Below are 14,625 nucleotides of genomic sequence, written 5' to 3'. Positions count from 1 at the left end.
ACATCTCTGCAGAATCTTTCGTGGTGAGGAAACAATGACAGTGTTGATAACTCTGCTGCATTAGCCAACAGACAGCCAATAAAGTAATTTTGATCAGAGAAGGTGCCCCTACAAAAGCCATTGCCAATGACAGGAAAAAGAACTTGCATCTTTGAGCTGCAGAGATGTCCAGCATCTCAAAGCCTTAATGCCTCATGTTGGGACACATGACTTTGTTTTGAGTTTTAAATGCAATTTTGCTTGCAAATGAGACTCCACATGGAGTCCGTATGAGCTAGGGATCCAGACAGTGAAGATACCTGATTTTGAAATGGTGTGCAGAGCCCGTGACATAGTGGGTTTCCCTCCCCCCTTCCATGTCTCTCATTATACGGAATTACCAAGTATTTGTGTTTTTGACCATTGTTTAAAGCCAGTATATTTTAACAAACTTTCTCTTAGAAACTCTAATTTTTCTATTATTTATGAATTTAAATAACAATCAAGACGATATATCAAAAGACAAAAGAATTATAATTGTGAAGGTAGTATGATCTTTCTATCTCTGTTATAGGCAAAATTTCATGTAACTAGAACAGTAAAGAGTGATTTGGCATTGTTTAAACCAAATGATTAATAGAAAAGACAAGAAAGCAATAGAAATCATATAATTAAGAAATCCCGGAATAAAATATGTAGGATCCTTTCCTTAATATACCTTGTGAAAGAAAAGAAATCTAAATCTAAATATTTCTGCATATGTATGTGTGCACATTCATTATTATAAAAGTATAATAGGTCTATATTAAAAAGAGATTTACTTTAAAACTCTTTGGTAAAGATACTCTGAGGTTATGTGATAAAAATGTACTATAAAGATTGAAAGCAAGCAGTATTCTGGCAATGCCACAGTGATGGGTCTGTGACAGCATTTTCTTATAACTCTCTCTCTTTTTAAAATGTTTTGGCTTGTAAACATTTAGTTACATAAGGACTTAAATGTAGCAAACAAGTAGAATGTTATTGCATCTTTATAGCATAAATATTTCATAAATTTTCCTCTTTTGGCAAAATTTATAATAATATGACTGCACTTCAAGAGATAACATCCATCTCTCAATAAATTGGGCTTTTGGCCTAAACACAATTTCCCCCAAGTATTTCATAGACAACAAATTGCTGGAACAATTCAAGCAGATTGTATTCTCTCTCCAACTGCCCAACAGTCAGTGCTCTTTGAGATCATCAGCATGGTCTGATCTTGAACTTGGAAGACAGAAATTCAGAGATACAGTCACTATTGTATCCTAAAATTCACATGCTGCCCAAAATGAATCCCGTTGTATTTCACATTAAGAAACATATAAAAGACCAATGACAAGAGTAGCAAAGTAAGGAAAGGACAAAGTTTTCTGGGAAAACCTTGGAAAGCCGTAACGTCGGCAGTTCTAACACAAAACTATTGGGTGAGCAAGGCAAATGAGCCGCAAATTAACTCAGATGAAGCTAAGGACCAAAGGCTTCAGAATTTCTTATTGAAAACAAGAAAATCAAACCAGCTTTACAATTATTTCTACTGAAGTAAAATAAATGTAATTGGAATTCCTGAGGCATGGGTTATAATTTAAAACATGCACAAATAATTTTTATGTTCTGAGGGTTAAAAATTAAAATAAAAGTCAGACTAGAAAATTGACTTTATCACTTTATAATCAGGAGAAAGCTATTTGTGGAATCAGGGACGGGTGCACAAGGGAATGGATCTGTATCTGTTATATTTGATTTCTTAAGCTGGTGTCACGTATACAGGGATTCATTATATTATTATTTATTCTTTTGTGTATACTTAAAATACTTCATAATTTAAAAGTATATACTTGTGGAAGATTTGAAGAAACGTTTAGGAAATCTCAATCCAAAATACTTGACTAGTTTACAAATGGCAACCTGCCATTATTAAGATGGGCATCTCTCTTTAAAAGAAACGAGTTAGAACCCGGAAGAATGGTTCTGCAGTTGGCAAGCAAGCATTTCAATGCCCAGTAAGAGTTTGAATAAAGATTCCAGGCAGAGACTTTGCATATTTTTAGCTCAGAAAGGCAATTTTTTTTCAGCGATTGTCTGAAAGTGTGGTGTAAATGTCACATCGATGATATGAAAATGTCTCCTGCAATATGTAATTGGATTTATAGCAGGATTACAAGAGTAATGAAACTGTGGTTTCACAATCTTTTCAAGCTTTCCTGTCTTTTTAAAAGTAAACTAAACAAACTACACGATTTTATTACGTGTGCTCTGATTTGCAGTTGTCAGGCAAAAAGGACCTGGGCCTGGGGGAAAAAAAGGAAGAATATGAACAGTTCTTTATAAGCAATATTCCTCCTGGAAAAACTCAACTTTGGTAGTTGTGTTTGGATATTATAAACAAACAAACAAACAAACAACACAGCAATATTTCTCAGATGAAAAGTGGGATGGTTTTGGAAGTGTTATGTTCTATAGAAAACAAAATTTGTCTGTATTATTATGTCTAGGTAGCATGGAAAAGGAAACTCTTAAGATAATATTGTGAGATAATTAATAATAGGCTTTTCAAACATACCCCCCCAATTTTTTTTTCCCCAGCGTATCCCACCCGTAATTCCCTCAGAAAAAAACTGAAGTTTGGATCTCACCAATAACTGTTTTCAAATGAGCCCTGAGCACCAAAATCACTATAGACTTTGAATTTCCAATCAAATTTGGTTGCAAATTCAATAGGCGCTTGTTTTAAACTATGTCATTTACAGCTTAAATTCTTTGTTGCCTAACATACACATTGCACACTTTTACCCCCACCCCCCCAAGGGACATGACCGGTTTAGAGCAACAGAAAGATGTACTTTTCCAATACACACAGAAAGAATGGCTGTCCTTTATGATCACAGGCAATGTGGAAGTGATAGGATGAGACCTTCAAGCCTAAAAGCACCTGTGAGTTGGCAGACTCACCCAGGAAAAAACTGTGTGACAGCAAATACCACACTAAAAAAAGCCATTCAACCAGATGAAAAGTGAGACAAACATAGGGATTAAAAGTTACAGGAATGCAGAAGTGAATGGGATGGAGTATAATCCGTGCAAAAATGTGGAAGTCCTTGGGAACAAAGGCCCATCAAGGTCCTACATGATTAAATGTGAAATGTGTATTTGGTGAGAACTTAAAAAAAAAAAATCTCATAATCTATGTGTTTCTAAAGAAAGGTTAATATTAGACGAAGAACAGAGACCATCCCACGGTTTGATTGCCTTTCCTGTATTTTTCCCATGTCTTTTCTTATCTTGTTTCTTGTGTTTCATTCTTCTCAGCGCCACCAACTAACTGAACTTAAAGGTCAGTGCTGGCCTTGGCCGTCAGCACCCTAATGCGGGCGGAGTTGCAGGTCTTGCAGAGGATGTGTCCATCCAGAGGGTAGCAGCCTTGGTTATCTCCTTCAGACAGGAGACCACCACAATCCTGGAAAGATAGATGGAAAGGATGTAAGTGAAAATGGGAACTGTGTACGTGAAGGCTAAATTCCTTAGCTTTCCATTCAAGGCCTCCCTCCATAATGTGGCCGTTTCCTGCCTTTCCTCTTCATACACCGCAGGCCCCCTCCAAGTCTTCCCCGGGATACAACATAATGTCTTGAATGAAACTGAACAAGAGATTGGGGACATAAAGACAAACAGTAAAATGACCCCCCTTTCTCAGATTACCTAATAGGAAATGCGAGTCCCAGAAGAGAAGAATACCAGGGTCTGGGTGCCCAAGTAGTAGTTTTGTTCTCCTCTCCCAAGCAACAAAAACAGCAACGACAAGGACAAGAGAAAATAAAACAAGGGTAGATCCCCAACCACTGAGTCATCTTGACCTTTTAGCATTAGTCTAAGGATCTCTCAAAAGGAATACACAGGTGCAAGGACAGAACTCCTTGGCAGCTGGTGGGCAGAAGCCAAGCTGTAGAGTGCCTCCTTCCAAGCAGACGGGCCAGCAACAGTACTACTGTCCTCAGCACGTCTGCAGCTCCATTTGGGAAAGCGTTATACAAGAGTCAAATATTGGCCCTTACCTTTGGAGAAAATGGAAGTTTCTCTAAAAAGAAAAATACAATACTTCATCCGGTGGTGGGTGCCCTTGCTAACTTCAGTAGAAACTCTTCTAAAAGGCTAGAAGTGCCGCATGCTCAGCTTTTGCTGTCCACTATGACAGCAAGGAGGTCACAGGGGCTCATGTCTACATTTGAATGCCAGTAAAATTTAAGTTTAGAAGGAGTATCGCCCACAACACAACAGCAGCAGCAGCAGCAATGGCAGCAGGAGGCAGGCTCCCCAGAGGGCTGGCTTTGCCAAAATGAGCAAGCGGATATTCCGCAGTTCTAGAGGCATTCTGGAAACTGAATAGTGGAATTAAATGAACTCTTTGCATCTCAGAAAAGAAAGGACGTGTCATAAGTGACATGGCTGTAAGCATTTAATGAGCAGACATCTATGATCACCTGAAAACCCTGAAGAGCCTGAAGTCAACCACAGTGTTGGGACCATTCATGGTTCTTAGAACCAAAAGGGGCCATATGGGGCATCCAGTCCAACCTCCTCGTTTTTATAGATGGGGAAGTGAGAGCAGAGAGGGAAGTGATTGGTCCAGTGTCATGAAGCATCTGTGACAGGGCTAGAACTGTGGTTTGCCCTCTCCTTATTTACTGTTCCTCTCATTTTATAGTACTGTTTTAAAAATTCATAGGAACTGGAGGGTATTACGCTAAGTGAAATAAGTCAGTCAGAGAAAGACAGATATCATATGTTTTCACTCATGTGTGGAATTTGAGAAAATTACCAGAAGACCATGGGGGAAGGGAAGGGGAAAACATTGTTTCAAACAGAGAGGGAGGCAAACCGGTAAGAGACTCTTAAATACAGAGAACAAACTGAGAGTTGATGGGGGGAAGGGGGGGAGGGGGAAAATGGGTGATCAGCATTGAGGAGGCCACTTGTTGGCATGGGTGTTGTATGTAAGCGATGAATCACGGGAATCTACTCCCGAAATCAAGAGCACACTGTATACACTGTATGTTAGCTAACTTGACAATATATTATATTAAACAAATAAATAAAGAAAAAATAAATAAATAAAAAAGTTTATAGGATTTCAAAGCAAACTTAATTTGTACCGCTGTCATTTAATCTGGAAGGAGAAAAGGCACACATTTCATGCAGCTCTTGGCACAAAAAACAAAACCATCAGAGGTCAAAGCCTATTTGTATGTATAGCAAGTGTGTGAGCAATGTTGAAGAGCTTTCCTTCTTTGAGCCTCAGTTTCTCCATCTGTGAAATGACTTCTAAGGCATCTATAAGCTCTTTCACACTTATGATTCAGGTCAGTTTTAAGGCTGGAGGTTGCTGTTCCTCTGTAGTCATAAAATCTTGTGTAAAAGCTGGTAGTTTATTATCTTTTTCTTAATTATTATTATCTTTTCTTATGTCAAGGGAAGAGAGCTATATGGAACTTGGGCTCTAGGGCAAAACAAAGAACCCCACATAAATCAGGTGGTTAGCTACAGCTAAAGCAGTGAGTGTGGAATAAATGTAGTCCCAGAGAGCCAGAGACAGCCCCCCAGCCCTCCTGACCCCACCAGCCCCTTAGTCTTTGGAAGGTCACCTAGTGGGACTAGATGAACCAATGACGGGAGGGTGTGGCAATAGGCAGTTCATACTCTCCCCACAGAGAGAAGAGAGAGCTGCTAACTCCTGCCCTCCAACCTGGATTACAGGCCTCTTGTACGTATTCCCACAGCACCTGTGCATACTTCCCCTGGAGCTCTTAGCAGCCGCCTGACCTCCTGTCTTATGTGCATAGTCAGTGCCTGCTAATTCAGCCAGTCTCCATGACTTTGAGCATCAAGTTCCAACCCCTTGGAGAGGAGTGAGATCTTATCTTTCTCAATGGCTGAGAATGGATCTCCGTCCCATAGGAGTATCAGAGTCACAGTTAAAAACTCATTATAGGGGCGCCTGGGTGGTTCAGTCGGTTTAGCGTCCGACTTCAGCTTAGGTCATGAGCTAGCTCATGGTTTGTGAGTTTGAGCCCCATGTCAGGCTCTGTGCTAACAGCTCAGAGCCTGCAGCCTCCTTCAGATTCTTTGTCTCCTCCTCTCTCTGCCCAGCTCATACTCTGTCTCTCTGTCTCTCAATAATAAAATAAACGTTAAAAAAAAAAAAAAAAACTCGTTATAACGATGACAATAATAGTAACAAGCATACCATTTCCTACTAATTTAGCACTTTGTGGTTTATGATTCTTTAACATACAGTTTTGTATTTTAGTGGCACAGCCATATTTGGGGAGGTGAATAAGAATTTGAGCCCTTTTTACAGGTGGGAAAATTGAGAGTGAGAGGTAAAGTGACTTATCCAGCGTCACCAGGATTAAATGAAAGCGTAAGATCTAAAACCCAAGTCCTATGAACACAGGTACCAGGGGTTTTCCCCAGATTGAATAACTGCTGTATTTGTGAAAACCTATTTCCCTTGGGCCTTGCAGCACCTGCCATGCACTGACAGGGTGTGGGGGTGCTGACCACAGACCTCACACCGGTAGCAATGAACATGGAAATCGCGATCCAGAGCCACAATCCGGACAGTCTCCTCCTGGCCCGGGGCCGGCATGATAGGCTCTTTGCACACAGAACATCGGGGGGCAAATTTCCTGAAAATGGAGACAACAGTTCTGGTTAGACATTGAGCATAGACACTGACAAACAGGTGAGACCCACAAGTGGAAAGATGAGGGGTAGGTCAAGAGTCAGGACATCTGCTCTGTCATCTTGCATGACCTTGAGCAAATCACAATCCTTTTCTGGGTCTGTTCCCTCGGCTGTAAAATAAGGGATTTAGACTCAGTGACTTTTGAGGTCCTTTAGATCATAAAGTGAGATTTTGTGAGGCTGGGGAGTGAGTGTATACAATCCTTATGGATGAAGAGCATCTAGGAGCTATTGGTCACATGGTATGTGGCATAGAATTCACTTGTGCATAGACTGCAAACACAAATCCTGGGTTAGGGCAGGGTCCTGGTGGCCCTTACTATGTTTTCTTTTCCTTGACCTCATCTTGTTTGACTTTCACTTCTAGACCTTATATGTACTCCCCAGGCCCTCCACAAATATTCTGAGGTTGGTAGCTGTGTCATTCCCACTTATTAGAGCCTCTTTCTTTGATACTAAGTTCTAGGAATTAACACAAGAAACCTCGACCACATATCTTTTCAAAACAGCAGAAGTTAGCGACCTTAAATACACCAAACTTGCTATGACCAAGCGTGTACTTCTGACATTTCGATTGTGTTAAACTCTTGTTTGAAAAGGAAAAAGTTAAAAAGCTGTCAAGTTCTTTATTCTTCAGAGGGTTTTAGCACTTCCAAAAGGTATGAACACTTATACATATAGAGACACATATATGTGTGTTTTTGAGGTTAACTGTTAGGAATTTTAACATTTCCGAATCTCTTAACATTCCTGAATGTGACCGATGGCCCTAAAATTTTTTTCTCAGAGCAGATTAAGAGGCTGCAAATATAGGCTGTGCATTCATCCCTGTCTCCTGGAAATTAGGGGTAGCATTTGGGAAGGTGTGAAATAAGACATGATCTGAAATGGCCACGGATAAAAGCTGGTAGAGGTAAAAAAAAAAAAAAAAAAAGGACAAACAGACTGCGCAATTCAGTTTTTTCATGGTAATGGTTTTAAGATTAATGATGTTAAAATTTATCTATTTGTAGTGAGACTTAAAAAGAAATAATGATAGTAATCTAATACTTTGCAGAGCACTTTATGGTTGTCAAAGCATTTTTACATACATTATACTCTATATGTACATATTAATTTTCTTGGCAGCAGCCAAAAGGCATCTGTATGGCTGCAATCTAAATAAATATGAATTAAGCAGCAGATCAATTGATTGCTCTGAAAGAAAAATTAAAAGGATCAGGGTACAACTGCAGCAGTAATCAGAGTTGTTATAATTGGCATTTTATGCAAGAAGTTTACACTCAGTGGTAAAAAAAAAAAGAAAAAGGAAAAGGAAAAAAAGACTGCTTTGGACTACCTGATTATTTTTGCATCTGGGTCATCAGTAGTGAAATAAGCAGGCTTCTGGAATCCGCTGTAGAATTTCCTTTCCCCAAGCCCATCGGGACTGTAAATTCTGTGGGGTCAGAAGTCTATCTTTTCTATCATTGAACTGCGCGCCTGCCCCTATTTCCTCAAGTAGAATTACTTCTCTAAGATAAAATATCTTTCCCTGAATTTGCCTATTTTAGTAGTGATTATTTGCACATCTTTGGGGATCGCTCTACTGTGAGCTTCCAGCTGGCAAGTTCTGCTCAGTCTCTGAATCTCCAGAAACAACTTCTGTGACCAGGGCAGACAGTAGAATTTCAGGCTACCACTCATAAAATGAAGTGTCTGCCATTTTGCTCTATAAAAAGATGTGACTTGGACCTTTATGTTCAATCTTAAAGTCCTTCCTCTTTGGAAAGGCATAAATTGTGTTCTCGCTGAGTAAGGATTCCTTCCTACCAATTGGCCTCATTTCCATGATGGGAAAAAACAAAGGGAAGACAGGAAGTGGTTTCACAGTCCCCACAGTGTTCCTTGGCCGGCATTTTAAAGACTGTTCTAAATCCCACGTGGTCTGTTTCAAAGCTCAGCTCACTCAGCAGATAATAATAATAATAATAATAATAATAATAATAAAAGTAAATTTGATAAAAAACACTTTTGATGGCTCAAATAGCTACCATATATTGTGTGCTTATTAAGTGCCAAGGCTTGTTAAGCGCTCTGCGCACTTGACCTCGTGTTTTTACTGACAACAAATTATGAAGAAATAATTTTTATCATTTCTGCTTCATAGCCAAAGAAGCCAAGGCTCAGAGAAGGACAGTCTTAATCATCTTGTGTCCTGGCACATTTCTGGCAATCAACAAATGGATGCTGATTAAACAAATAAATGGATGAGTGTAATGTCTCTGATAAGAAAGCACAGATAGTGAAATAAAGCCTCAACACAATGAAAGGTCAGTTAAATAAACCTGCTTTTCAGAGCTCACTGTCCTGGCACTGGGAATACAGAAATAAACTAGGACTCCTAGAGCCAGACTGGTGAGGGAGTTCTATTTCTGCATTTGTTCTATTAAGTGCGATATACATATCCTGCCATATTGCAAAAATGATTTAAGGTGGTAAGTGTAAAATTTTGTGTGTGTGTGTGTGTGTGTGTGTGTGTTCTTTATTACTAATCAGGCTGTGTATGTACTAGCTATAGCTGACTTACAAAACTCTGCAGAACACAGAGAGGAAGATATAAATTCAAACAGGGGTATAGGGGAGGGTTGAGGTCAGGGAAGTCTTCTCAGAGGAGGTGGTAATTGAGTTGGACCTTGAATGAAGGCCATTTAGGTGAAATGGGAAAGTGTGTGTGTGTGTGTGTGTGTGTGTGTGTGTGTTGAAGGTGAGGGTGGACACAGTCAGTTTGCCAGGGAACTGGTTTGAACAGTCATCTGAAATAGGAAGAGTTGCTACCCAATAGGATAGAGGACTTGGGCCAGCATTGACTGGAGGCGGTTATGCAGGGGATGGCCCATTGACAAGGCCTTACAAATAGTGTTTGGGAAGCTTGTTACTCAAAGTGCTGTCCAAGACGATCGGGGAGACTGTCAGAAATTTGGAATTGGGAGGTCCCACCTCAGACCTACTGAATTATAATTTGCAGTTTAACAAGATCCCTAGGTGACTTGTAAGCACATTAACATTTGGGCAGCACCAGTTTAGAAGACAGGATGCTAAGAAGGCGAGATCAATCTCTTCTCATGGGCCTTCCGTATCTCACTTCCACTCTCAGGCTGCTCGAGTTACAGCCAAGCAAATCTTCCTTGAATGTAGAGATGCCCTTCCCCACTTCACCCCTTCTTTATTTCCTGAGTGGTTCCTGCTGTCAGGAATTTCTGTTTCTCACTTAAAATACTTTTCAGATTCTGCTTCCAGAAGCCTACCCAGATCCCGGGGCCAAGTAATCTCGGACTCTGCCAGTTCAAGCCTTCGCCTGTGCCTGTCTCATCGTGTCTGGCCCCTTCTGCCTGATATCACACATACTCTGCACTTATTCCCTCCCCTCCTTCTGGCAAGCTCCTTGCTGACAGGGGTTTTTCTTGGTGTGTCTGTGCATTTTCTACTCAGGCAGCTTCTCTCCTTGTATCTCTCTCCTTTAGCACGGAGCACCCAGAGGGCTCTCTGCAGATGTGGCTCGACTGAATTGAAAGAGATTTTCTAAAAGCTTTCCTTCCTAAAAGACCAAGCCCAAGGCCCCCCAAAACTGTCTGCAAAAGAAGGCTGTTTCCCGCTCTGTACCCTCTCGTTTGCCTTGCAATGCCCACTCTGGGTGAGGCTTTTAGCTGCTTTGTGTTCTAGTACTTTCAAGGCTCAGAAACAGGGTTCTGTAAAATTTCTCTCTTATTTTTCTTTGGGAAATCATGAAAAGATCAAGCTTTCCCCCCTACATACCTGCCAATCATGCAGACAACATTATTTAAAAAAAATAATTTGTGTTTTAACATGCCATGGAATTAGTGGTGGAGGGGGAGAGATGGGGACTGGAGATGGTTTTTGCCTTTTAGCTGCTCAAGTCTGCTTGTCTGGAGTGTTCAGACCCACACACTTATGTCACCAGTCCCAAGTCTCTAATTATGCTCCTCACTCTTAGAAATGAAAGATAAATGGCATAGATATAAACTTCCATTTGTCAGAATTGATTTCCTGTTTTAATTGGGGGGTGTAATAGATCCGTCTTTTCCAGCAACAGAAACATGTGTGCTCTGATTACATCTATCAGTCTTGGATTCAGGGAAGTCTAAGAAAGGAGGCACACAGTGACAGAAACACACTCCCCGTTGGTATCTTTTCACTTCCCTTAAATAGATGCAGTTTTTTTCATGTGTAATTACAAGCTAAAAATATCAATAACGTGAAGTACAATTTATGCTGTGACTGCCCTTTCAAAGTGAGCCCTTACTTGTCTAATTCAGGTTGAGAATTCCTGCCTCTGGGGTTTTATAATTCATTCAGCCTCACGTCTTTTGGTGAGGTTTTCCCTTTCTTTGCTACTTGGAAAGTGCTAAGGAAATTCATTTTTTTAAAATAGGAGTCTCAAGGCCCCAAACTGCTTGTGGCAAGCTCCTCCTGGTTGTTGACAGTCAACAGAGCGGTGAAAAATAACCCACAAGACCGCACATCTGGAGGCCATAGAATGGAGACCCAAACTGGTGAGCCACATGAGCTTTATCTCCGTGAGAGCTTTGGACTGTCCTCAAAGACTCAGACTGCCCCATAAGTAAGCCAGAAAGCCTCCATGCCTCCCATTTACAAATCACTGCTATAGCTTTCATATGGTTACTATATATTTGTAATGAATGTCATCAACAAATCAGCCAACTAACAAAGGGGCCAAATAAAAAGAAGGCAAAACAAAAAACATACAATTTTCATGAACACCACAGCTATAACAGAGGAAAGGGGGCCCTATGAATGACAGAACTGAAGGACATATTTTTCCAGGCCCATGAGTAAGTTCCCTTGACCTTGAGACTCTACTTTCTTTTTTTTTTTTTTTTTTTTTAATTAATTTATTTATTTTTTAATATATGAAATTTACTGTCAAATTGGTTTCCATACAACACCCAGTGCTCATCCCAAAAGGTGCCCTCCTCAATACCCATCACCCACCCTGCCCTCCCTCCCACCCCCCATCAACCCTCAGTTTGTTCTCAGTTTTTAACAGTCTCTTATGCTTTGGCTCTCTCCCACTCTAACCTCTTTTTTTTTTTTTTTCCCTTCCCCTCCCCCATGGGTTTCTGTTACGTTTCTCAGGATCCACATAAGAGTGAAACCATATGGTATCTGTCTTTCTCTGTATGGCTTATTTCACTTAGCATCACACTCTCCAGTTCCATCCACGTTGCTACAAAAGGCCATATTTCATTCTTTCTCATTGCCACGTAGTATTCCATTGTGTATATAAACCACAATTTCTTTATCCATTCATCAGTTGATGGACATTTAGGCTCTTTCCATAATTTGGCTATTGTTGAGAGTGCTGCTATAAACATTGGGGTACAAGTGCCCCTATGCATCAGTACTCCTGTATCCCTTGGATAAATTCCTAGCAGTGCTATTGCTGGGTCATAGGGTAGGTCTATTTTTAATTTTCTGAGGAACCTCCACACTGCTTTCCAGAGCGGCTGCACCAATTTGCATTCCCACCAACGAGACTCTACTTTCTAATCCTCTTCATAAGACTGCACAAGACTGCACGCATTAATTTTATCGGAAAGCATCCTGAGGGGGAGAAGGCCTGGGTAGGGAAACAGGTTACGGGAAGATGTGACAGCTAATGGTATGACACGGACCCAAATACGTGCGAGGCCTATACTAGGAAGACAGACTTGATTGCTCTGTGTGCACATCCGCCTCCCTGTAACGACCTATTTGAGACTGGCAAGACATAGAGGTCAGCGCCAGAGAGAACTGTGGACTATTACACCTGGGGAGCTTTAAGACAGGCTCTGTTCTAATGACCAGACTGAAAAGCTCGGAGAAATTGAGTGGTTTGTCCACTGTCACACATCTTGTTCGTGTTGAGGCCAGGGAGGGCTACCCTGGTATCCTGCCTATTTCCAACATACGTACTCTGCAGCTGAGTCAACTTTCTCACAATCAGAGCCACACAAAGATGTGACGGATGAGCCCCAGGCAAGCCTTTGAGCAGAAACTGGGGTGAAGGACCAGATGGATTAATGGATACCCGTTCCTGGATTAGAAGAGGGGATTAACAAACTCCACTTTTAAGATCCCATCAAATCCTGAGATCCTACAGCTCTGTGAGAGAAGAATGTGTGGCCCAGACACCAGGCAGTAAGGACAGACTCTTGAGGGGACTGGCAGGCTCGAGGGGACAGAGTAGACTGCCTACTTGTGGAAGTCCTCAATGCAGTGAATGAGGCCACCAGCGTCCACGGTGAATGGGATCCCATCAAGGCTGCGGTGGCACATGACACAGGTAAAGCAGTGAGGATGATAGGCCTTTCCGGTGGCTCGCAGGATCCGCTCCATGATGGGCTTGGAGCACACACTGCACTGTTCCAGGGTGTTCTGGGGAAGGAGAGATAAATACCAATGTTAAACTGGGACTTGAGGAGCTCCACGTATTTAATACCTTATGGCAAGACAAGCAGTGTTTGTTACAGACACAATTGGCTCATGTGCCTATCACAGTACTTGGGAGAAAGCAGAGTGCATACCTTTATTACAGAGACAAAGAAACACGTAAGGTACATCAGGGGTCTTTTCTAAATTCACCCAGGTAGTAGGTGGCCAACCAAGCATTTAGAACACATGTCTTCTGACTTCCGTCCCTTTTCTACCACTATTGCAGGGTTGATGGCAAACATTTCTGTAAAGGCACGTACGGTAAATATTTCTGGTTTTGTCGCAGCAATTCAGTTCTGCTGTCACAGTGTGAAGGCAGTTGTAAATGCGCAGGACTGTGTTCCAATAAAACTTTACTTACAAAAGTGGGCTGGATTTTGCTCACAGCTGTAGTTGTTTGACCCCCTGAACTGCATAACCAAGGTTCTCCACTGGAAGAACACCTCACTATTCTAAAACTTGATGAGTCTTCAAAAATCTGGGAGGGTCACAAAGGACATTAAGATTTTAGGAGGGTCTGCCTGATGATGGAGACTCACAGAGCATGCCAGTTGTGAAACCCAATCAGGGCTCAGCATAATCCATGAGGCTTTTGATTATTTAAAGCTCTGATTCGAACACCACCTCCAAGTTTAGTGTTGTGCACCCTGGACAGAAAAGAAAGTCAACTTATCTGTCTTACAAAATATGCTGAGCTTTGAAAAACGAAACCCTCACCAAAAGGGATACCATATATTGATCAGGACTTGGAAAGATTGATAAAATTGGCTATTAACTTTCCATCCTTCCCTAGAATCCCATGCTGTCTACTAAACAACCTTGTTATATGCTATATTCCAAGTGAGAATGTCTGGACTGATTCAGAGTTTACAATCTAGAATAAACCTGGGATGGGGATCTTATTAGAAAGATGCAGAACTGGAAGGGATGTGGAAAGTAAGGAGTAATTTCCCTCTTACCAGGAGAACCTTTAAATAGCTCTCACACAAGAAATGCCTATAGGTAGATAACTAGTGTGCTGATGTCTCAACCACAGCAACAGTCTCTGATTGGCTTTCTTGTTTGCATCTCTCCTTCTCTAACACTTCCCTGTTCCCTAAGTGACTTCCAGTTTCCTTTCCAACACACAGATGTGACCAACTAACTTTGCTTCTAGCAAAAACTTCTATAGCCCCACAATGTGATAAGAACTAATTCCTTACCTGACATTCAACCTCCCTTTCTAGGGTCAGATTCCCCTAATGTCTCAGATTGCTCATGCTATTTCAAATTTATGAGAAACTTCCATAATTCTGTGCATTGGCTAATGCCTAGAATGAACTACAGTTTATTATCTTGAACTTTCAAGGTACAGGTCAGAAGGCAACT

At 41.1% G+C, this 14,625-nt stretch overlaps 1 protein-coding gene across 10 annotated transcripts in view; it reads right to left on the bottom strand.

Annotated features, from left to right (window-relative positions):
• Nucleotides 1-492: 492 nt before the first annotated feature.
• The window catches only part of LPP (LIM domain containing preferred translocation partner in lipoma), a 682,444-nt gene continuing 668,311 nt past the window's right edge, over nt 493-14,625 (bottom strand). For all 10 annotated transcript variants that reach the window (XM_058732400.1, XM_058732405.1, XM_058732402.1 and 7 more), the window contains 3 exons: nt 13,022-13,200; nt 6,584-6,704; nt 493-3,475 (listed from right to left, as the gene is read on the bottom strand). In XM_058732400.1, the coding sequence (XP_058588383.1) occupies nt 3,347-3,475; nt 6,584-6,704; nt 13,022-13,200 (429 nt within the window). In that variant the 3' untranslated portion in view covers nt 493-3,346. The remainder of the gene's footprint in view (nt 3,476-6,583; nt 6,705-13,021; nt 13,201-14,625) is intronic.

This window comes from Neofelis nebulosa, chromosome 5 (genome assembly GCF_028018385.1).
Source record: "Neofelis nebulosa isolate mNeoNeb1 chromosome 5, mNeoNeb1.pri, whole genome shotgun sequence".
NCBI classification, from domain to species: domain Eukaryota; kingdom Metazoa; phylum Chordata; class Mammalia; order Carnivora; family Felidae; genus Neofelis; species Neofelis nebulosa.
Note: the sequence above shows the minus strand (reverse complement) of the source record. Positions and strands in the feature narration are given on the sequence as shown.